Here is a 22,068-nt window from a genome sequence, read left to right as displayed (position 1 = left end):
ACTATGCTTGTTTATCCATTTACAAGTCAGGGACAGACACCTACTGCACAGAAGTGTGAACTATGAGGTTTAGGATCTGAACCTGCAACCTGAATAAACAAAACTCCCACTGAAGTCAGTGGAAGTACAGTCCAAGACTGCAAATTTTGGGCTTTAGTTCATTAGTACTTGTAAAATGCTATGAGGTTCTGCAAGGGCTATAGAAATACAGGCGCTTTTTTCTTTTTTAATAGATCATTTCATCTGGGGAAAAGTAGAATATAAATCCTCAATGGATTAATTTTAGATTGTACAATTGTATCAGTATTTGATAGACTTGATGAACCAACGTAGCTGTATTTCTAGTATACGCAACAGATCTTCAATGAAGTAGCAAAAGGTTCCAAACAATGAGTCAATAGTGAGCAAAATCCCAGACCGAAGGCTTAAAGAAGTTGGTATTAGATTTAATATATGCCAGATAAAACAAAAAGCACATGCACCTTAAAAAACAAAACCACCCTTTTCGAGTTGCCATTAATATATACATCTTATTTTAAAATATTTATAATTTTACATAAGAACACAAAGCTTGCCATGCAGGATCAAAATATCTAGTTCTGTAACCCTCTCTCTAACAGTAACCTGGTAACAGATGCTTCAGAAGAAAGCTACAAGAAAGCAGGCAAGCAGTTGTCTTAGGATAACCTGCTCCCAATGAAAGTTTCTTCCTAACAACCCCCCACCCAATCAGTTTGGCTGGGTTTTTGCCCTGAAGCATGATGGTTCATATAACTTAATGTACGCAGTATTGATAACTCTCAAAACTGTATTGATATCCTTGTGATATTTAGGCCTGGTCTACAGACAGATTTTGTACAATTATAGCTACTTCTGTTAAAGAAAATACAACCACCTCGAACTGAAATAGGTATACTTATATGGTATTATTCCCCTTCCTCTACTCATCAATAGCTATTGTGGTGTAAGCACTTTATACCACTATCACTGCATCCACACTAGGGTGGGGCTGTACTGCATTAACTATACCAACACAGGTAAGGCAGCATAACAACTTTTGTGATTGACAAGGCTTTGTGTTTTACGTAAAGCAACAACACCTGGAATCAAGTTTCTAGTCTTCATGGTTGTGGAGAAAAGCCTAAAGACATGAATCCTAAAGGCTCAAAATCCAAAATGTATTACATTATCACGATATGGGGGGGCCTGACTCATGATTTTTGAGCTTTTGGGGTTAGTTAATACTGCAACAGTAAGGGTTTTTTGTGTTAAGTTTCTAATTTTGGATGTTCCTGATTTATTTGACTAAATCTCTCTAATTATGAGATGAGGCTATTTTAAAAGTGCTTTTCAGATAAAAGCTCCAGCCAAAGAGTTTGAATGAGGTCCACAGCTTTTATTATTGTACTGTTACAGTCTAATAAAAATTCTGGATAATACAGTAGCCGCAATTAGCTTCATATGCTTACAAAAAGTTTATGAAAAACTTTTCTCTAGAAGAACCACAATTAAAATGGAGTGGTGATAATATAATCATGATTTATCAATTCCCTGTCCTCGAAAAACAATTAAGTATCCTAAAGCTATATTTCACTGCCAGCAGCTTTTATTTAGTATTATTGACGGCTGTTTGTAGCCAACAGAACATTCACATATTCTCCTGGCTTCTGCTGGGTCTTAGATTTGGGCAACTTTTTTTAAAATGAGATTTTAAAGGTAGCATTGAAAAAGTAGGATCTTTCAAATGTAAGAGCAATATACTTTACCAATAAAGTACTAAATGCCACACTGTGATACACACCCAGAGCCCAACTAAAGTTAGTGGTCATCTACCCATGTCACATTACATGGCAAGATTGGAGACACAGGCAGAGTACTGAACAACTTGGATGCCATATGCATTTAAGTTATTACAGCAAAAAAGTTAATATTTCAGTCACTAATAACCTGGTACAAATGCTATCTATATACCCGTCTCTTTCCCCTTCCTTCATTTTAGGTATATTTTAGAAGGGGAGGGGGGTGGAGAAAAGAGAGAGAAAAGCAGGAAGACTTTCCTTCCCTTTGATCTGCAAAAACCCAATGGTTAAACTCAGTTAGAAAGATAATTTCAACTAAAAGACTTTACTGTTAGTAACAAGGAACTCCAAGGCCCCTGCCATACTTATTTAAGAAGGGGAAGAGTATAGGGGCTCTCTTGTGCAGCTGTGCAAACTCACCCTCAAACACATAGTTTCCTCACAGAGTTGGGGGGGAGGGAAGAGGAGGAAAAGGAGAAGGGATCTTTCTTAAAGTTATTTTAAGGCTGGGCATATATATCAATTTCTCCCTCAGAATTAGTTTTAAAAATATAGAGTTTAAGGCCAGAAAGAACCACTGACCAGTTTCTCTCAAAATTTCATTGCACCACAACCCTTTTCTGACAACAAAAATTACTATATGACTCCAGGAAGGGGTACCGAAGCCTTAGCCCCACTGCCCCAGGCAGGGGGCCAAAGCTCAAGCCCTGCTGCCTTGGAAGCACCAAAGCTTGAGGACTTCAGCCCTGGGGCTCAGACTTCGGTCTCAGCCCAGAGCCCCAGCAAGCCAACCCCATTCAAATAGGGTTGCAACCCACTTCGGAATCCTAACCCACAGTCTGAGAACCGCTGCATTAGACCATGTAGTCTGAACTCTTGTATTTCAGAGATTTCGTTTCATCCTGTCAGCCCTCTGTTGAGCCCAATAAGGGTTTGTCTACACTTGGAAATTTAGCTATTCTGGAATAATATGCCTTTTCTGATTTAGCTTAATCCAATTTGGGGGGAGGGATAGCTCAGTGGTTTGAGCATTGGCCTGCTAAACCCAGGGCTGTGAGTTCAATCCTTGAGGTATTGGTCCTGCTCTGAGCAGAGGATTGGACTTGATGACCTCCTGAGGTCCCTTCCAACCCTGATATTCTATGATTAGTTAAGATCTGCAAGGCCAGTGCTTAGAAAAGAGGTTAACTGAGCAGATTTGATTTTAAAGTAATTAAGATAAAAATATGGAATTCCCAATGTAATTTGCAGTCAGGTTCAGACAAGAACTGCATTCAAAGATTCAAAGGAGGTTTGTTTCAGTCTCCTCACCATCCCCAAAACTAGTTCTAGAGACAGAAGAGTGGGATGTTATGATTTCCCTCCTGGATTGTTTTAATGTTGGGTGTTTTTATGCTCTCCTTCCCCACCCCTCCACCCATAGGAATTAACCTTAGCTTCCTACAAACTTTGTTTATTCCCTGAGCTGGGGGGGGGGAGAAAACTTTAAGGCTCGGGAGGGGGGGTTACCAGTTCCACATTCCCACCCACCCCCATGGAATTAGTGCTAAATTGTGTAAGCACATCTCAGTCTTCATATCTACCCTAACATGGGGTGAATGTTAAGGTCAAAGGATTCATGTGTGTGCTACAATCTCTCCCCCTATGGTGGGGAGTTAGTGCCAAGGCTAAGGGAGATGGGGGGGGGATCAGGGTCTCTCTCCTCCACCATGAGAGCGGTCAGTGGCAAGGCTTGGGGGGGGGGGCAGTGTCTCTCCCCTATGGGGGAGTTAGTGCCAAGGCTGGGGGGGGGCGGGGGAGATCAGTGTCTCTCCCCTCCCCCATGGGGGGGGGGTTAGTGCCAAGGCTGGGGGGGGGAAATGATCAGTGTCTCTCCCCCTATGGCGGGAGGGGGGGTTAATGTCTCTTCCCGTCGCCCTAAGTGGGAGAGAGAAAGGGGATCCCAGCAGACCCAGGGGATGGCGGGGCCGGCCGTAGCCCCAGTGGTACCTAACGAGGCCTAGCCCCAGCTCCTGCCCCAACCCACCAGACCACGCCGCCAGCAGCTCCCACTGCCAGGGCGGGGAAGGGACTCAGTACCTTCTCGGTGCTGCCTGCTCCATGCTGCTGCTGTTGGCTGGAGGCGCACTGAGCCGTCAGCCACGACGCGAGTGTCGCCTGACAGGACCCCGCCGGCCCCCCTAACTCCACACAACTTTCCGGCAACTCTGGAACTGGCCCTTTAAATGCGACTCGCCCCCTCCCCACTGGGGTCCGATGCCGGACTCTCACGCAAACGCCACCAACTCCTACCCAGACCTGCCCCTTTCATTGGCTACTGGCGACACAAAGACAAACACTGATTGGATGTTCATCAAGTCACTCAGAACCTTAGAAAGCGGAAGAAACCGTCCCCCAGCCCGGACTGAAGCGGCTTGGGGAGGGCTGTTCGTGTCCTGGGAAGAGCAAGCGTATTTGCGCAGGGAGGAGGCGGGGGAACAATGGCGTGCGCAGCGCAGCAGACGTAGAACTATTCGTTCCCGGCATGCACCACTTCTCCCGGTTACTAGCTGTCGAGCGGGGCATGCTGGGATATGTAGTCCCCAGCGGCAACAGCCTACTTCCCACTGCCGCCTCTTCCGCCCCTGGGGCCGGTGGCCTGAGGGAACCACTCGGGTGATGGGCACGGGCAGCCCTGTGTCGGGGCCTCCGCGGTCACCCCTGTACACTGCCATGGCAGGAGAAGTGAGGCTGCCGGACAAGTCCAGGTTTTGTTGGGCGCGAGGGTTGGCAGAGCTGGTAGATGGCGATAAAGCTGCGGCCTCCGCGAGAGGCCCCGGGCCGGCTGTCCCTCAGAGCGAGCTTCACCGCCCCACCCAGGGGGGAGTCGAGGCTGAAGAGTGAGACGTTCCAGGGGGCGTTAGGTCATCTTCGGCCCTTGGCTACACTAGTCCAGGTTTTTAATCCAGCCAACGCGGGATAGTTTGATTTAAAATGTACGCTACTTAATAGTGCATCTGAAACACTGACATCTCCTAATTCATGCTAAAGTCTCGGGCAGGTGGCAGGTCTATAGGCAATGCAAACCAGTGGATGTTAATATAAACAATTATTGGCTGAAACCTGGATTGCTGGCGATTCCTGAGGACCAGTTCATAACCCCTGGTTTTGGCACAGTCATTAAACAGAACAAGAGAAATGTAAAAACAGTTTATTTTTAAATGTAAGTTTTAAAAAGAAAAAACTTTTAACAATACAACAATGTTTATTTTGCATGTCACCTTGTTACAGTGATCATCCATTTGAAAAACACTTTACAGTACAAAGTATCTGGGGGTAGCCGTGTTAGTCTGTATCCACAAAAACAACAAGGAGTCCCATGGCTCCTTAAAGACTAACAGATTTATTTGGGCATAAGCTTTCATGGGTAATAAATCCACTTCTTCATAAACCCACTTCTTCAAATGCATGAAGAAGTGGGTTTTTTACCCACAAAAGCTTAAATAAATGCCCAAATAAATCTGTTAGTCTTTAAGGTGCCACCAGACTCCTCATTATAGTACAAATATTATTTGGTTTGTATATTGTTACCTTTATTACATTTACAGCAAACTAAAGTAAACAGATTCCAAAATAAATAACTTAAAACACAATACATTAAATGAATGTAAAAATAAAGTAACTGAATTTTATTTAATTAATTTGAAAATAAACCATAGATAAAAAATTCAGATTCCACATTTATTTTAATATCTAATTTAAGTTTCACATTTTATTCATGTGCTTTATTACATTGCCGTGCAGCCCCCTTTGCTGTTCTTATAATTTCTTTGGGTGGCTCTAACTTGAAACATGGCTCAGGATTTGCCAGCTTCACTTGAAAAAAACAGGGGACAGTGTCCCATCTAGTCCAAGGCTGGGTCTGAATGGTGTCTTAATTTTTGAACAAGACTGAACGCTCTCTCTTCTCCTGCATTTAAGTGTGGGTAAAACTAAGATAAGCCTGGCAACCCTACACTGTAATGGAAACTTGAGAAGACCACTAGGGCTTTTGCCATTGCTAAGATATACCCCCAGTGTCCATCCTGTATTGCACAGTATTGTTATCTGTGTCACTTTGTAGTGCTGCCTCCTCCCATACACACTGAGGGATCTCCGATTTGTGCATCAACTGATAATCAACAAACTCCTCTTACAGCTTCTCTATCTCAGGTAACCTGCTCTTAAGAACCTACAATGAAAGAGATGCCATAAACTCCCTAGGCAGTTTATTCCAGTGATTAACTACGCTTACAGCTAAGAAGTTTTTCCTGATGTCCAACCTAGACATCCTTTGCCAAAATTTAAGCCCATTGTTTTTTGTCCTATCCTCAGAGGTTAATGAGAACAATTTTTCTCCCACCTTCTTGTAACAACCGTTTATATACTTGAAAAGTGTTATGTCCCCACTCAGTCGTCTCTTCTCCAGACTAAACAAACCCATTTATTTCAATCTTTCCTCATAGATCGTGCTTTCTAGACTTAAAATCTTTTTTGTTGCTCTCCTCTGGACTTTCTCCAATTTGTTCACATCTTTCCTCAAATGTGGTACCCAGAACTGGACATAATACTCTGGTTGCAGCCATATTAGTGTAGAGTAGAGCAGAAGAATTACTTCTAGCGTCTTGCTTTCAACACTCCTTTTAATACATCCCAGAATGATGTTTGCTTTTGCTTTTTTTTTTTTTTTTTTTGCAACAGTGTTACGCTGTTGACTCATATTTAGCTTGTGATCTGCTATGACCCCCAGATCCCTTTCTGCAGTACTCCTTCTCAGGCAGTCATTTCCCATTTTGTACGTGTGCAACTGATTGTTCCTTACTAAGTGGAGTACTTTGCATTTGTCCTTATTGAATTTCATCCTATTTACTTCAGACCATTTCTCCAGTTTATCCAGATCATTTTGAATTTTAATCCTATCCTCCAAAGCACTTGCAACCCCTACCAGTTTGGTATTGTCCGCAAACTTTATAAGTGTACGCTCTCTGCCATTATCTAAATCATTGATCAAGATATTGAACAGAACTGTACTCAGAACTGATCCCTGCAGGACCCCACTTGATATGCCTCTCCAGCTTGACTGTGAACCACTGATAACTACTCTCTGGGAACAGTTTTCCAACCAGTTATGCACTCACCTTATAGTAGCTCCATGTAGGTTATATTTCCCTAGTTTGTTTATGAAAAGGTCATGCGAGACAATATCAAAAGCCTCACTAAAGTCAAGATACCACATCTGCCGCTTCCCTCCCATCCACAAGGCTTGTTACCTTGTCGAAGAAAGCTATTAGGATGGTTTGACACAATTTGTTCTTGATAAATCTATGTTGACTATTAATTATCACCTTCTAGGTGCTTGCAAATTGATTGCTTAATTATTTGCTCCATTATCTTTCCTGGTACAGATGTTAAGATGACTTGTCTGTAATTTCCCAGGTTGTCCTTATTCCCCTTTTGATAGATGAGGCAAATATAGGCCATTTTCCAGTCCTCTGGAATCTCTCCCATCTTCCATGACTTTTCAAAGATAATCACTCAGATATCTCCTCAGTCAGCTCCCTGAGTAGTCTAGGATATTCATGCCATATTAAATAGTTTCACATTTAAAAAATAAGGAAATCCAAAAATCATTGCCATACAAACTAAATCTTACTCCTGAGGGAATTCTGCACCAAAAAATTAAAAATTCAGTGCCAAAAAATAAAAATTTTGCACACAATATTGTAAAATTCTGCAAATGTTATTTGTCAAATAAATGTGGAGGCTCCAGCATGGCAGTGGGGAGCACAGGCCACTGGCTGCACCCTGCAACGCCTCCCCCACCCATGACACAGGTAGCTTTTCTGCACGATATTACTGGTCACTTGAATTCCCTCAACTTGCAGCTCCCGACAGACTTAACAGGAAAGATGTTACACTTTCCCACACTGCATGTTGTTGCTGCAAATGAAACTTCAATGAAAACGATGCAAGAATTCATAAATAATCTGATCAAAAATTTTAAAATGTGATTTGAGAATTTTAAAATTCCAAAGGATTTGCTTTTATTTGTTTGTGATCTGTTTATTGTCTCTACCAATGGGCCTTGCCCTTCTGAAGCAAAGAACGTTCTTGATTCAACTGTTGAAGGTGCCTTTCAATTCGAAATTTTAAGGCTCCAGAGCTCAGATGTCTTGAAGACAAAATTGAGAGAAGTAGGACTTTGTGATTTCTGGACTCAATATGCTGACCAATTTCAAAATAGCCAGAATCTAGCTATCTGTCTTTTAACAATGTTCGGTTCAACATACCTCTGAAAATCTGAGTTTTCTACCATAAACATTATTAAAAAACCAACATTGCAATCGCCTGGCAGATTAGCATCTCCACCAGTGCATGCCCCTTGCCCTGACCTCCTACAAACCTCTCTTCACAAAGTTTGCCAGAGATCATCGATACCAATTCTCCAATTAGAGGTTGCCACAAACACGGGTAATAATTTTGATCTTTGTTAAAATATAGGAACACTAATACTTATGTTGCAATCAAGGTCTTTATTTATTGGCACCTGAAGTGTGGTTGTTTTGGGGTGGGGTTTTTTTTGGGGCCATCAGCCTTCTGCACAAATGGCCCCCTTTGGGTCATAATATTCTCAAATCAGCCCACGGATAGATCTAATTGAGTATCACTGCAGATGCCTTCTTTTGTTCCAAATGCTCTTCCCCTTACTCACCTGCCAAAACTTCCAGCTTTCCCTAGAGAGTTTCTAAAATTTAGTTATGCATTCTGAATGTAAATGGAGGGACAATATTCAATGTCAAAAAGAGATAAAAAGAATAATATGCTACACGATCAATTATTAATTTTCATAGTCACTTACCTAAACTTCAGTAATTTTTACCCCAAAATATTGGAGTAATCCATGCAATCCCACTTCTGCCACAGCCATGTAAGCTTGGGGACCTTGCTGCAGAAGTCAGCTCCAACTTGCTGTAAAGTATGGTAATAAGACAGCAGTGCTCATTACGGAGCCAGCATGCCCACTACAGTATTGTTTATAGCTAGGGAGATGGAGATATGGTTTGCACTTGAAAGGTGAAAAACATAGTACCTCTGAATCCACTCCCTAGCCATAACTTTCCAGTAAGGGAGATCTGGAGACGTATACTATTGGATCACTGGTATCTAGACAACATGAAGGTGAAAAAGTTGGTGGATAATATACAGTGATACTCCCACAGTTTCTACCAATGGTACAGCTACATCAGAGTTTGCAGTGGTGAGGGATCTGCAGAAAAAGTTTTGTTTAGACCCAGCCTAAAACCTGGCAGAGGATCATTGAATGGCTGCTTTTCCTTTCAAGCAGCTGATCCAATCCGTCAGATTACAAATATGTATTATCATTCATTCCTCTGAAGAATTAGCAGTAACAACAAACAACTTCTTCTGTTCCCAGGGGGTGCTCGACCCCCGCTCCACCCCATACCCTGCCCCCTCTCCACCGCTTCCCCAAGTCCCCACCGTTGCCCCACCTCTTCTTGCCCTCACTCCTTCCCCTCCCCTTAGTACCTCCTGCACGCCACTGAACAGCTGATCCATGGCACATGGGAGGCACGGAGGGAGGAGCTGATTGGCAAGCCACTCGGGGGGAGGGGAGAAGGCGCTGATCCACAGAGCTGCTGAGCATCTACTATTTTTTTCCCCCATGGGGGCTTCAGACCTATAGCACCCACGGAGTCAGCATCTATGACAACAAGTGCAGTTATTTTTAAGAGGAACATAATATTATACTGGAGCACATCAACTAGCAAGTTACAGAATGTCTTATTTGTATAGAAGTGATAATAAATTGCACAGGACAAAAATTTGAAAAAGTCAGTTTTATGTTTTTAAAGGTGTTACTAACAAATATTTAAAAGTAAGATTAAGTCTGTCTCCTTTTAAAAAAAATTATTCAAATTACGTAGGTGTTTGTGTATTGATTAATATACAGACACCTGATCTAACTCTATTAAAATCAATTGAAATTTATTTCAACAGTTGTTGGATCAGGCATTAAATGCCTAAGTGATGTGCTTTAACTAAAATGTGTAATATTTGGAATAACTAGTTTAATAAACTGTCAATTCATTATTTCCATGTCTTAATGTATTTTGTGTTGCAGTTTCAAGTTGTGACAGTAAACTGAGATTTTGAAAGTTAAGAAAAAGGCCTTGGATAGAATCCTGGCTTGTTTATACAGAAGATAAGGAGAACTAACTTCTACATGTACTTTTTCTATTGCCCAAAAGGGAACAAAAGATCCTAGCTATCATGTCTAAAATGAAGTAACCTTGCAGGCTTATCTAAGAATGTTATGTATTTCCTTAACCTTGTCAGTCATAAAATAGTTATAAATGTACCAGATATTATAAGGGACACTGACAACTTAAGTTTGGCTCAAAATTTAGCTTTGTTTAAAAAAAAAAAGTTTACAAGAGCCTAGGAGTAGTAACCTTTCCATTATTTTTTCCTGAACTACACTGAAGTTAAACAAACATTCCTTGCAGTGTTTTTGCAGTTTTTACAGTTTTTATTGTGGTGTAAAGAGAAATTGACCATAAAAAAGTGGAATCGATCTTACTGATTTTCTTTGTCCAAGTTGTGATACAAAAAGTAAAGAAGCAGCAAATTTAGGGCCAGAGTCTGACACCCTTTATTCCTATTGAAATCAGTGTGAATACTCATGGAGTAAGGTCCTGCTCAATACAAGGAAGGGCGGCAGAGTAATAAATTAGTTGGGTTTCCTAATCTAAGTTACTTTAATAACCAAAGTATTAATACTACAGGTAAGGATATTTGTTCATATAGGATTTTAAGTTGACTAATCATTTAATTTCAAGTCTTAAAACCATCTGCTATTTTTCCTATTATGCTATAATATATTAAACAACTCTGAAACAGAGTAGGATGTATATTGAGCATTACTGTTGGCAGCTAACTGGAAAAACAGGTTCTAATCTGCACTACAGTGGTAGCAATTTTGCTCTTGATATTTAAGGGTCACCATCAACTTGGTTACTCCTATTTTTGTCTGGAAAAAATTTACCTCCTATTGTTAGTAATAGGACCTAAGATTACTATGAACTTGTCTAGGCTAGAGACATTTACCATGCTTGGACATATTCTCCTCCCCGCGCCTTAATTGCTTGTTCCCCTTCACAGCCACACACAGAAGTCCTTCAATCAGTTACCAACCACGCTGGAATATTAGATAATAAGTGGTACTTATCTCCAAAAAAATTGGTGGCTATGTGGAGGATAAAAACAATATACAGGAGTTAAGGAATGACTAATTCACAATGATTTTTGCCTGAGCTATTTATGTGAACACATTTCATTGGCACAAATGGTGGGCTGTCAGCTCTGACAGCTGTAATTTCTCAGAACTGACAGACCCATCAGTCAGTGAGCCTCCTTTAATTCACTAGCTGAGAGTTCCCTCTGTTCCCTCTCTGCCACGACCACAGGTTTGTCCAATCACGGCTCCCATTGGCAGCGGTTCGCCGCTCCAGGCCAATGGGGGCTGCGGGAAGCAGCACGGGCTGAGGGATGTGCTGGCCGCCCTTCCCACAGCCCCCATTGGCCTGGAGTGGCGAACCGCAGCCAGTGGGAGCCGCGATCGGACATGGCAGGTAAACAAACTGGCCCGGCCCGCCAGGGGCTTTCCCTGAACAAGCGGCGAACCAGCTTTGAGAGCCACTGCCCTAGGCCTTTGGTCCTTCTGTTCCTCCTACAATATCGCCTTTACTCTGTCACGTGTCTTACGCTGCAAACAGCAATCCAGCAGCCAGCTCAGGGAGTTTGAAGAGGGTAGGTGGCAGGGGCATTGATGAAGGCCTGGAAGTTGGAGGCAGGCATTTTTAAGGGCAGCACGATGTGTCTAGTTAGTTTCAATCCTTCCATTGTACAGAATGTCATTTTCCCCTGTTCTTGCTAACCTTTCACAGGACAGCTGGAGGAGAAGCATTTTTTTTTTTTTTTAAATATAGGAAGTGTGATTGTAAGGTTGCAACAATAGGTAGAGGAAACTAGTTGACTGCAGTGTTCTTTCAATTAGAAACTACTGGAGAGCTCATTGTCTATCTTGAGGCCTGCACCTTGAGTTGCTAAAAATTGCTTAGAGTCAGCTCCAGTTATGGGACTAGCCTTTGATCAAACCCTATCCATGGTTCTAAAGTGTCTCTCTCACTTGTCTCACAGCTGAAGTAAAGTAAGTGCTATGTTTGTGAAACAACTGACAGTTCTGCTGACTTTACAGTCCAGAGAGCTGCCAATATTCAGTTTTCCGAACCAACTGCCTGAGCAAATTAAACTCTATCTCTAACTACGTCTATAGTAGGGCTTTTGCCCATGCAGAAATGCTGTGAAAAACAAAAGAAGTCATCCCCCTAACAGACATTACTATACTGGCAGAAATTTCTAGAGCAAATCTGGCCTTCGTCACTTTAAAATTCAAGTGCATCACTCCTTTTGTGAGCATTCCTCGTGTTTCTGTGTCCTCTAAATAAGATGGAATTCAATATTTTGTATACCCTTGAACTGGAGGATTCTGAAGTATTAGTGCCTCATCCTTGAGTTTGTCATTAATTATATTGTCTAATCTGCTGCATATTCAGTGTTTAGCTATTTTTATCCTATTGACAATAGCAATTTTTAATCCTTTAACATTCATTCGTAAATAGAATTTGCCTTATTTGAATACCAAAAATGTTCAATGAGAAACTGACACAGAGAGTGCCTTTTAGAGGGGGAGAAAGGAATAAAAATCTGAGTGTTAGACATGTATTCAGACTCCCTTTCTGTATGATGGATACCTATTTCACATTTATGAGAGACTTGCAAAGTAGAGAGTGTCTGAAGTTAAGCTGCTAGGTTTGGTTTTGGGTTTCTAAGCGGACCCAATTTTCAAGAATGCTGAACACCCAAAAGCTCCTAGTTAGATGTCTCAAAAGTGGCTTTAATACCCTGATCCAAAGCCCATGGAGACACCACAAGCATAACTTTTGGCACCCATTCTCTAAGTAGAAAAAAAAACCTGTCCGTGAACATTGGTTGTTCATTATTTTCCAGGAATTCAGCAATTTCATGGAGAGGTTAAGTTTACTGCATATTTCTACAACTTTGAAATAATAGAGATATTGAAAATTCTGATAGCGTGAGTGTGTCTGCAGGACTGGATTTCATTTTAGCTCTATGGGACCTCTGAAGATTGTACATAATTAACCAGTCCTCCTATTTGGTTCCTATTTTTACATGCCATTGAGAATGCTGGTGATTAGTGCAATATTTATTGCTATAAGTAATAGCCTGTTCTTTCTGTTTGTTTTAGTGAACCAGCATGTGCAAGAAATAAATAAAACTATATGTATTAGGGCTACTATTTTGCAAGATGTTGCATAGATTATAAACTGGCTTCCTGGGAAGAGGCAGCTAACGAGCGCTGTACTTAGGTCTGTCAAAGCTGATACGGCAATCACAAACATGTGTTACGCTTCTTGTGGATCATCTCCACATGGTGCAGCTGTTGTCTTAGCCAAAGAAAATGCAGACCCGAGGGAAACAAATTTAATTCAGCTAGGGTGACTTCCGCTAAAAGAGTGTTTTAAGAAAAACAGGTGTCTATGGTTGTTTGTTGCAGTCTTCTCGTATTGCTAGGAAGTCTGTTCTAAAGACTTGAGCCTATTAGTCATCATCTCTTACACTGTGATTTTTAGATAGTGTCTTTCAGTGCAGGTAATGGATTCCAGAAAGCTTCTTTGTGTATGTGTAATTTAGCATTAAGAAATCCAGAATAGCATTAACCTTTTCATGTAAATTCAGACGTTGTAGTTTGCTTTGTCGCCGTTATTTGGGTTCCTTAGCCTTACATTTTGCTGAATCAGTAAATGCATATATTGGTCCAGATCCACAGGTGGTATAAGTCAGCAGCTGAGCTACACTGATTTACACCAGTGTGGGTCTTGCCTGTTGTGTTCAGTTTCTATGCTAAGTGTCAGTTACAAAAATAATTAGTCTCTAAAACTAGTCTGTTTAAGCTACTAAAAAGATATTATTCACCATTCTGTTTCTGGAGGAGAGAGCTTATCCTACATATTTAAAATACCATCTCCAGTTTTGTTCTGCATTCAAATAGGATCTGCATTCCTTGTTCCGAAATGCACATCAGATTGGGAAGTATTAGTAGGCTGGCACTTAGTAGCGACTTTGGTAGCCTTACCAGTATTACAGGTGGCCATACACCTAGTACTATTATGACAGCCACAATCTTAACTAATATACTGAGATTTGAACTGGGAACATCCAGCCCTAGAAGCTGAAACTGCTACAGCTTGAGCTAAAGCTCTACAGCTGGCAAGTGTAATAACTCATTTGTAGATTGGCACAGATTGGCACCTGTGACACGCTCACCAGTAGGTTACACAAGACTCTTGCAAGGCTGAAGAGAATAGCTTTTCCACCAAGCTACTGACCAACACTTCTCTCCCTCAGCAAAAGTGCTGATCAAACCAGCACTCCACACTCAGTACCATAACTATTTCCAGGTGATCTCTCTGCCTGCCAAGTCATATAAAGTTATCAGCCCTTCCCCCCAACATACAGTGGGTCTAGGAAAGCCTCTTATCTTTACTGTGTGAGTGTAGCTATAGTCCCAGTTTCCTCTTGCTGGTAAGTACCATAGCTCTCCAGCTAAAGCAAAATTCCTTCCATTCTGGGGTAACAGAAGTCCATAAAAAGCAAGAAATTCAAATCAGAAGTGATCATTCATCTAGATCTCCTCATGCTCCACTACAGTTTCCCTTTTAGGGCAATGCGGGGCGGGGGGCGGGTTTCTGTCAATACAGCAATGCCCTCAAGATCCCTCAGAGTCCAAGTGGAGCTTTCATACCCTCCCTCTTCCATGAGCATCAGGCTCCAAATAATAAAAAAAACAAACATCAGATGTTACCATAAGCTCTTCCTGCTTCCCTTGGTACAAGGCAACCTCCTTACAGCTATGGAAGTCCCTGACTTTGGTCAACTATATTATCCACAACACCATATTATCAGAGTGCCTTACCCATCTGTCTTTTTAGGCTTCTTCTCAGGCTTTCCCTGGCCTTTAGATTGGATACCCAGAGCTCTTGTTAGTTTCCTCATTTTGCATGAAATTCTGGTCCATTGATGTCAATGGGAAAGCTCTCATTAAATTAAGCAGGGCCAATACTTCACCCCTTATATATATCTCTGCAAACAGAGATAACTCCTACCTCTTCACCCACCATTACTGAGAGTGAGCTTCCCAGTAGCCTACAACAAACATCAGTTACAGTAACTACCACTCCCAGAATTCCACTCATTCTGGGTTGACACCAAATGCCAGATAGATTTGGACCTGAATTATATCCCAAAGGCCAGCAAGCTGTATAACAGTGAAAGAAGCAAATAACCACCTGAAAACCACTTTGAAACAACTGAAAACCTGTGACAGAGTGTGGAGAAGCAGCTGCAGAAGGAAGCGTCTGTTCTCAGTGCAGCCATTACTGGCACTTCAACTTTTACCATATGTCCAAGTATTACATTTTGACATGTGGATTTGAGAAAGAGTTTTGCTACATCTTGAGTAGGACTGTAGTCATGCTTCTGCCTGATGGTAGCACTAAGCAGTCCTGGTGCAGTGAACAGTAGAAACCTGAATTTAAGAATTGTTTCTTACTTTTCAGGACAGTGGAGTTCATGGTTAGGTTGTGCTTCAGGGAGAGGCTGAAAGCAATCTTCTTTGGATGCCTTCTGCTGACTGATTTTCAGAAAATCACTGGCTATCTTCTCTAGGAGGAGGCCTTTGGATGATCTTCATAATTGTGGGAATTTACAAGATAGATGAGTACATCAAAAATAGTAGGAAAAATGACATGCCTTTAGAAACTAGCCAGATCAACCTTCAAATAAAGATCAAGGCCCCCTGTCACTGAAGAAGAAGAAGAAGAAAAATGTAAGCACAAGTTAGAAACTGACAGGCACTCTGTAACCACAGTCTCATGGGAAACAAAAGCACCAGTGGGACGAGGCCAACCATAAACAGGAATCTAAATGAGCCCATGAAACATTACATGCACTTTGTGGGAGCCTATACAAACTTTCACTCATGATGCTGCAGACAGTTGTCTATTTACTTATGGTTTTAATTTGATTCCTAATGATGAAATCTAAGGCCATCCTGCCTAAAGGTGTGTTTTTATGGGCCCCTTGGTTGCCTGAACTTGGACCATCTCTCATCTCAGTGCAGCATGGGACTGGAGTCTCTGCATCTCAGGCTTTCAGTTAGCTATGATTTGATCCTAAGAGTTTAGATAATTCTGTGCAGACCATGTCTGGCAATTTTCATGGAACTGGATACAGTGCTCAGTTTGAGAAACTTCATCTGCTGACAACACTATTATTGCTATATAGTCAGAAGAGATGATTAGCTTCTACAGTGTGGATGAATTTGAGAATATAGTACAGGGAGAAACTTGAACTGCAGGAGTATTTAGTCAGGTGACCTTGTTCAGTTACCAAAAACAAATAGAAAAAAAACCCCAACAACAACCCCTGATGACTGAACTATTACAGTCAGAGAACTCTAGATAATATTTCATCTCTACTAAGAGACTACCAGTGGCCAAGGCCCCACTCCTGCTCCCAGCAGAACATTTCTGCTTGCACGTGAAACTCTGATGGTGACAAATACCAAATCCAAGGATCACTGATCAGAACAGAAAGCTGTCCTTTCATGATGTTAACATCAGCAGGTTTGCAGTGTAGGCGACTTCACTGCTAAAAAGACAGAAGACCTGGACTTCCAACAAAGAATTAGAGGAGATGGCCCTCAGCTGTGTCTTCATTTAGGTGGAGTTTGAGAGAAGTGTTTGTGTCCCTAGCCCCAAGACCAAGCTCTGCAGGGGAGCACAAAGACTATGCATTTTGTCCCACATCACCACATATAGGCCACATTAACAACAAAAAAAAATGTAAAGCCACAGCAGGCCAATCAGCTGCTCTGGGACTCTGCCAATAGGAAGTCAGGGACGGAGCCTCAAACTGGGGTTAGGCTTCATGGGTCCTGGATAAGCAATTGTCAACAGGCTGGTAAATGGAGGGTTGGCACATAGCTGCTTCTGCAGCTCTGGGTTCAAGGTCACACAAGCTTATATGTGCTGGAACTAGGGGTGCTGGCTGTGCAGCAGCACTCCCTTGCTTGAAGTGGTTTCCATCATATAAATGGTTTACAGTTTGGTTCAATGGCTCTCAGCACCCCACTATACAAATTGTTCCAGCACCACTCCACAAGCTTTGCTCTGCCATCTGTATTTCATATCAACTTCCTTTCATAAAGTGAATCCTTGGCTTAATGTCTCAATATTGTCAAAATATTGACGATACATGGTAAAAATCTGTGGAAAATAGGGTAAAAACATTCATTTCAAAATCTCTGATTTGATTTTGATTATATCAGCCATTTGTTGACCAAACAATCACTTTCAACTACTATCACATTGAGAGTCCAGTCTCTTAAAAAATTGACTATTTTAATCTGAACTGATTTTAAAAAATGAGTAACTACATTCAAAAAACTGGAATTTAGTTTTAGGAAATCACAGCTGCAATAATAAGATGGAAATCTGACACCCTCTAAGTTGAAGGTGGTGAGGATTAAAAGGTATGGAATTAGAAAAAACCTTGCACTGCTGAACAGAATATACCACATAAATCAATGACTAACCTTGGCTAGGCTTTGCCTTATAGAACTACGCAGCATTGCAGCTTCACAGTTATCAGTATTTGTCATCTTGAGCACCAGTAGACACACCAGATGCAAAAGAGAGGCCCAGAGGGAAAATGGGGGATGATGAGAAGAAAGTTAATAAAAGAGTGTACATTGTCACTGAAGTTGATATGAAACAGGACTTCTGTAATATTTCAAGGGACATATATATATATATGGACAAAAGCTGTTGGAAATATGCCTTTGACATAAAAATGTGCCTGATTAAAAAGAATGCAGATAAGAATTAAGTAGAGAGCAGCTGGAACTTTGATTACAGTTGTGTTTTCTTCTGGATGTTTATTCCTATATCACATGTGCAGCTGCTTTTATCTACTCTTTAGAAGTTCTTGTAGATTTGGGGAACCATTAGCTATAAAGTAAACATCAGCTCCATTCCGTTTTTATATATCTTCTCTCTGACATTAGGAAAAACAAAACAAAACACAAGATTAGTCTAATGCTGAACTGGATCAGACTTAGACTGTGTCTACTGTGGATTTGTACCACTTTAGTCTCCGCCCATGATATCGTTTATGGGAGCTCCAGTATTTCTCACATTTTTATTTAATGGTATACATCTAAAGGCTCTAGAAATAACACTTTTTCTGGGGAACATGGAATTTTCTTCTTCATTTTAAAGTGAGCTGACTTTAAGTATTCCTACACTACTTTTGGTACTTACATGGCCCCAATATCCGTTCACACCCTCATAGGTTTCAATATCTGGCACTTCTTATTTAATAAATTATAGACATTATGCTTTGAATAAAATAGGACTGCAGTTTTTGTTGTTTTACTTTAACTAATTTTGTTATTGTATTTGTTTAAGAGCTCTCTGCTTGGGAACTAGAGAAAGGTCGGGGTTAACCTTGTTTAACCTTAACTAATGAAGCTCTGCTGTGCTCTTATTTTCAGAACTCAGACATGTGGGAGATGCTGCTGAGGCAACAGACTGTCATGCCAACTCCCCATAAAGTAAGTGCATTGCTGAGTGTGTATGTATATATAGCAATGATTCACCACTTCCTCCTCATACAATGGCCTTCGTAGGCTGATAGAGTGATTTGGGACCTAGCTCTCTGGCCAAACTCACCAACAGCACTCCACTTTCAGGGTAAACAAAGAGTCCAAGCTCAAGATAACATTTGTCCTTCTCCAGGCTCAGGAATCTGTCAGGCCTCTGTGGCTTCAATAGTTTCTTCTTTGGCCCTCTCCAGGCTCACTCAATAGTCCTTCCCTACAAGGGTCTGTCTTGGTCTCTTGGTCTCTGCCCTGTTGATACATGTGGGCTTCCTCTCACACTCTCAGAAGCCCCTGGAATCTCTAAACAAGGACTGGGACTAACACTGGTCCTCCAGGCCACACCAGAGGTGCATTGACCACGGCCTCTTTCTTACCTTACTTCATTCCTCCCTGGCATTTCTCTGTGCTACTATGTCTCTTCATGGGCCTTTTCTACTTCACCAGCTGAGCACAATGTTTCCCCAGCTCTCTTGAAGAAAAGCCCCACACCAGGTCTGACCACTTTCCCAGCAAGAAACTGCTCTCTACATTGAGGAAAGTTTCTTTTTATGTCTCCCAGGGGCCTAGTTCTTAGTCACCTGCTATCTCAGTCTCACAATTGTGGAGCAGGAGAAACCAGTCACAAGTCAGAGATGGGACTTGAATTCCTTAAAGGTCCAGCTGATGTTTTGTTTGCCAACTAACCTTTGTGTTTTTCAGATTAAACACTGTGAAGCAAAATGAAAACAGCAAACACTCTGCAATGTTTTTGATAAAGTTGTGTTTTTCATTCTATTTCTGTGTTCTTTGCTGTTCTGGGGGTTGGGATGGCAGCCCTGGGAAGAGTGGCCAGAGCAACTGAGTACTATCTCAACAGGCCTCTATTCAGCTGTGACAGGTGATGGAGCCAGTTTTCTGAGTTGTCAAAGCTGCAGATGAAGGGAAGGCAGTGGGAGCAGAATAAGGTATGGGCACAAGATGAATATGGTTAGGGCTTCCAATCCTTGTGTCACGTGTTGATGTCTGCGTGACAGATATTGCAACCACATGCTGTATCTTTAGGGACCAAACTGTATTAAATTTATGAATGTTTTATGTTTATTGTGGGCCAGGGATTGTATGCAGCTCTCAGGGAGAAGGATTACCACAGCTTCTCCAGGAACTGAAACCAAAGGGGAGTGATTACTACAGTCCCAGAGACTGTAAACTGCTCCAGAGAAGTACTACCTCCAGTTGCATATGCCACTTGCATATACCAGTTTAAGGCAGTCCCAGAGGAGAAGTGAAGGACAAAGAAAGAATCTGGGAGATAAAGGCTGAGTTTGGGAAAACTCAGGATCTTCTGTTTGATTCGACAAAGAGGCAGGACCTCGAGTCCAAGGGAGACCCCAGCCCTTCTTGAATGGTTGTAAAGACTTTAGCCAACTAGGTTCCATAAGACTGGTGGGTGATTGCTGGAATGGTTACTGTGAGTTTAAATCTGTTCATTGTTTCTTACATGTTTTCTCTGAAATGTTTTTGCCATGAAAATAAATGTACTTTGCTTTGGAAGACATGTGTGGTCACTGATAAAAACACTGTCATTGTCCTCTGAGAGAAAGAATGAACAGGGGCTAGCGTTTAGGCAGACTGGCTTGCTGGGGGTATCACCATGTAAGGCAGAGAGCAGTGTCACCTTAAAACCCCCAGTTAGGAGGAAAAGAGACACAGGTCTCCACCCAAGAGAGGTGACAGCAGGGAGCCTGAAACCTTAAGTAGGTGCCCTCAAGGGACCATGGCAGGGGAATACAGGTGCAGTTATCCCTGAAACTGTGACAGTGTGGTGGCAATGTATGAGCTCTATGACAATGTGAATTGCCAATAAGGTGCCCATAGCAGTAAAAGCAAGTACTGTAGAAGGAAAAAGCAGGGAGAAAAGTGTCTTATAGTCTTTTGCGGGGGGAAGAGAGACAGAAAAAATGAGTTATGAACAACTGATGACATATCAGCTTCTGAGCGTGTTCACACAGCAGTCTGTCTGCTCCTATCCAGAAGAAATCAGAGTTGGTGGTCATGCTGCACGCTTATGTCTCTAGCCAGGAGGAGGAGGCACCTGCTTCAAACAAGGACAAAGAGGGTCTTTTTCCTCCTACAGGGCCTGCTGGTAATCAAGAAGACAGTGCTACAAGTGGTTCCCCAGACAAAGTAGATGCAGCAAGGGTGAGTGATCCAGAGGAGCAAAGACACTGCAGTTTCAGAAGAAACAACTTTCATTTGAGAGAGATTTGGAGCGTCGAAGGCTGGAAGATTGAGAAAAGGAGCACCAGCACAAGGAAAAGAAGCATCAACATGAGCAAAAAGAGAAGGTCATGTAGCAACAGCACAAGCACAACATGCAAAGACAGTGCCAGCAAACTCCTGTTCTGGTAGGCAGAGCCACACCCCGTATGCCTGGTTTGGGGAGTGATGTAGACTCCAAATTATTTCCTCACTTTAGGGACCGGGAGGTCATGGATATGTTTTTGAATGCATTTGAAAGGGGATGTGAATTGAACTAGGTGGAGCAGGAGATGGTGCGGCATCTGGCTCCGCTGCTGTCAGGGAAGGCCTGGAAAGATTATGGGCTGTGTAAACAAGCATTATAGTGAAATTTAAACTTGATGCCCGAAGCATATAGGAGGAAATTTCAGGGAGTTAGAAAAAAGGGAATTTGAACTATGCAGAGGTTGCAACACAAATTAAGGGGTATATAAGGAAATGGGTAGCTGGCTGGGGAGTCACCACTATTGAGGAGGCCTACAAATTAATGAGTCTCGAAGAACTCTATCACCTCTGCCTTTCCCCACCCCACCCCCACCTATCATGGCTAATAGATAAACATCCCAGGGAAGTTTGCATAGCTGGGAAACTGGAAGATTTTTCTGTAGACAGTCAGCAGGGGGTGCATAAAACATTCAAGGGAGAGCAGCACAAAGCTGACTCCCAAGAGGGCGCCTCCTAGAAAGAGGAATGGTCTAAACCCAGACTTTTGGGGGAGTGGAACCCTGACTGGGCCCCTAAGAAGGTGAGCTGTGATCTGAGATGTTTTCATTGCAACAAGCCTGGTCATTAAGTAAGAAACTGGCCAGCACTGGAGAGACCAGGGGCTAGTGGTAACCTGCAGTGGGTCCAAGTGGTAGCGACTCTGCGCACAGCTGAACCCAATCCTTCCCTAACACTCAACTCAGTAAACCTGGTCATTTCAGACCCAAAAGGAGAATCAAGAAAATATTGTTTCCCTATGGAGGTGGATAGGAAAAGGGTCCAGGGGTGGAGGGACACATGAGCCCAAGTCACTCTAGCATCCCAGTGGTGGTAGATCCCTCAAGATTCATCCCCAATAAACTCCTGACCAGTCAAGGAATAATGGCACCCTTTCCAAATCCCAGTAGCTCAGATCCTTCTTAAGTGAGGTGACATTCAGAT

At 42.1% G+C, this 22,068-nt stretch overlaps 1 protein-coding gene and 1 long non-coding RNA gene across 6 annotated transcripts in view; one reads left to right on the top strand and one right to left on the bottom strand.

Annotated features, from left to right (window-relative positions):
* The window catches only part of STK3 (serine/threonine kinase 3), a 294,832-nt gene extending 290,592 nt beyond the window's left edge, over positions 1-4,240 (bottom strand). For both annotated transcript variants that reach the window (XM_077809950.1, XM_077809951.1), the window contains exon 1: positions 3,879-4,240. In XM_077809950.1, coding sequence (XP_077666076.1) covers positions 3,879-3,901 — 23 coding nt within the window. In that variant the 5' untranslated portion in view covers positions 3,902-4,240. The remainder of the gene's footprint in view (positions 1-3,878) is intronic.
* A 154-nt stretch (positions 4,241-4,394) lies between these two features.
* On the top strand, positions 4,395-20,163 carry LOC144260956 (uncharacterized). Of its 4 annotated transcripts, none has more exons than XR_013345078.1 (4): positions 4,395-5,001; positions 5,902-5,990; positions 18,538-18,597; positions 19,345-20,163. It is a non-coding gene; the product is annotated as an uncharacterized LOC144260956 (long non-coding RNA). The 4 variants fall into 4 exon arrangements; XR_013345080.1 differs by having other exon boundaries at positions 18,538-19,589; positions 19,737-20,163; XR_013345079.1 differs by lacking the exon at positions 5,902-5,990.
* The last annotated feature ends 1,905 nt before the right edge of the window (positions 20,164-22,068 follow it).

The sequence above is a fragment of the Eretmochelys imbricata genome, chromosome 2 (genome assembly GCF_965152235.1).
Source record: "Eretmochelys imbricata isolate rEreImb1 chromosome 2, rEreImb1.hap1, whole genome shotgun sequence".
In the NCBI taxonomy this organism is placed as follows: Eukaryota; Metazoa; Chordata; order Testudines; family Cheloniidae; genus Eretmochelys; species Eretmochelys imbricata.
Note: the sequence above shows the minus strand (reverse complement) of the source record. Positions and strands in the feature narration are given on the sequence as shown.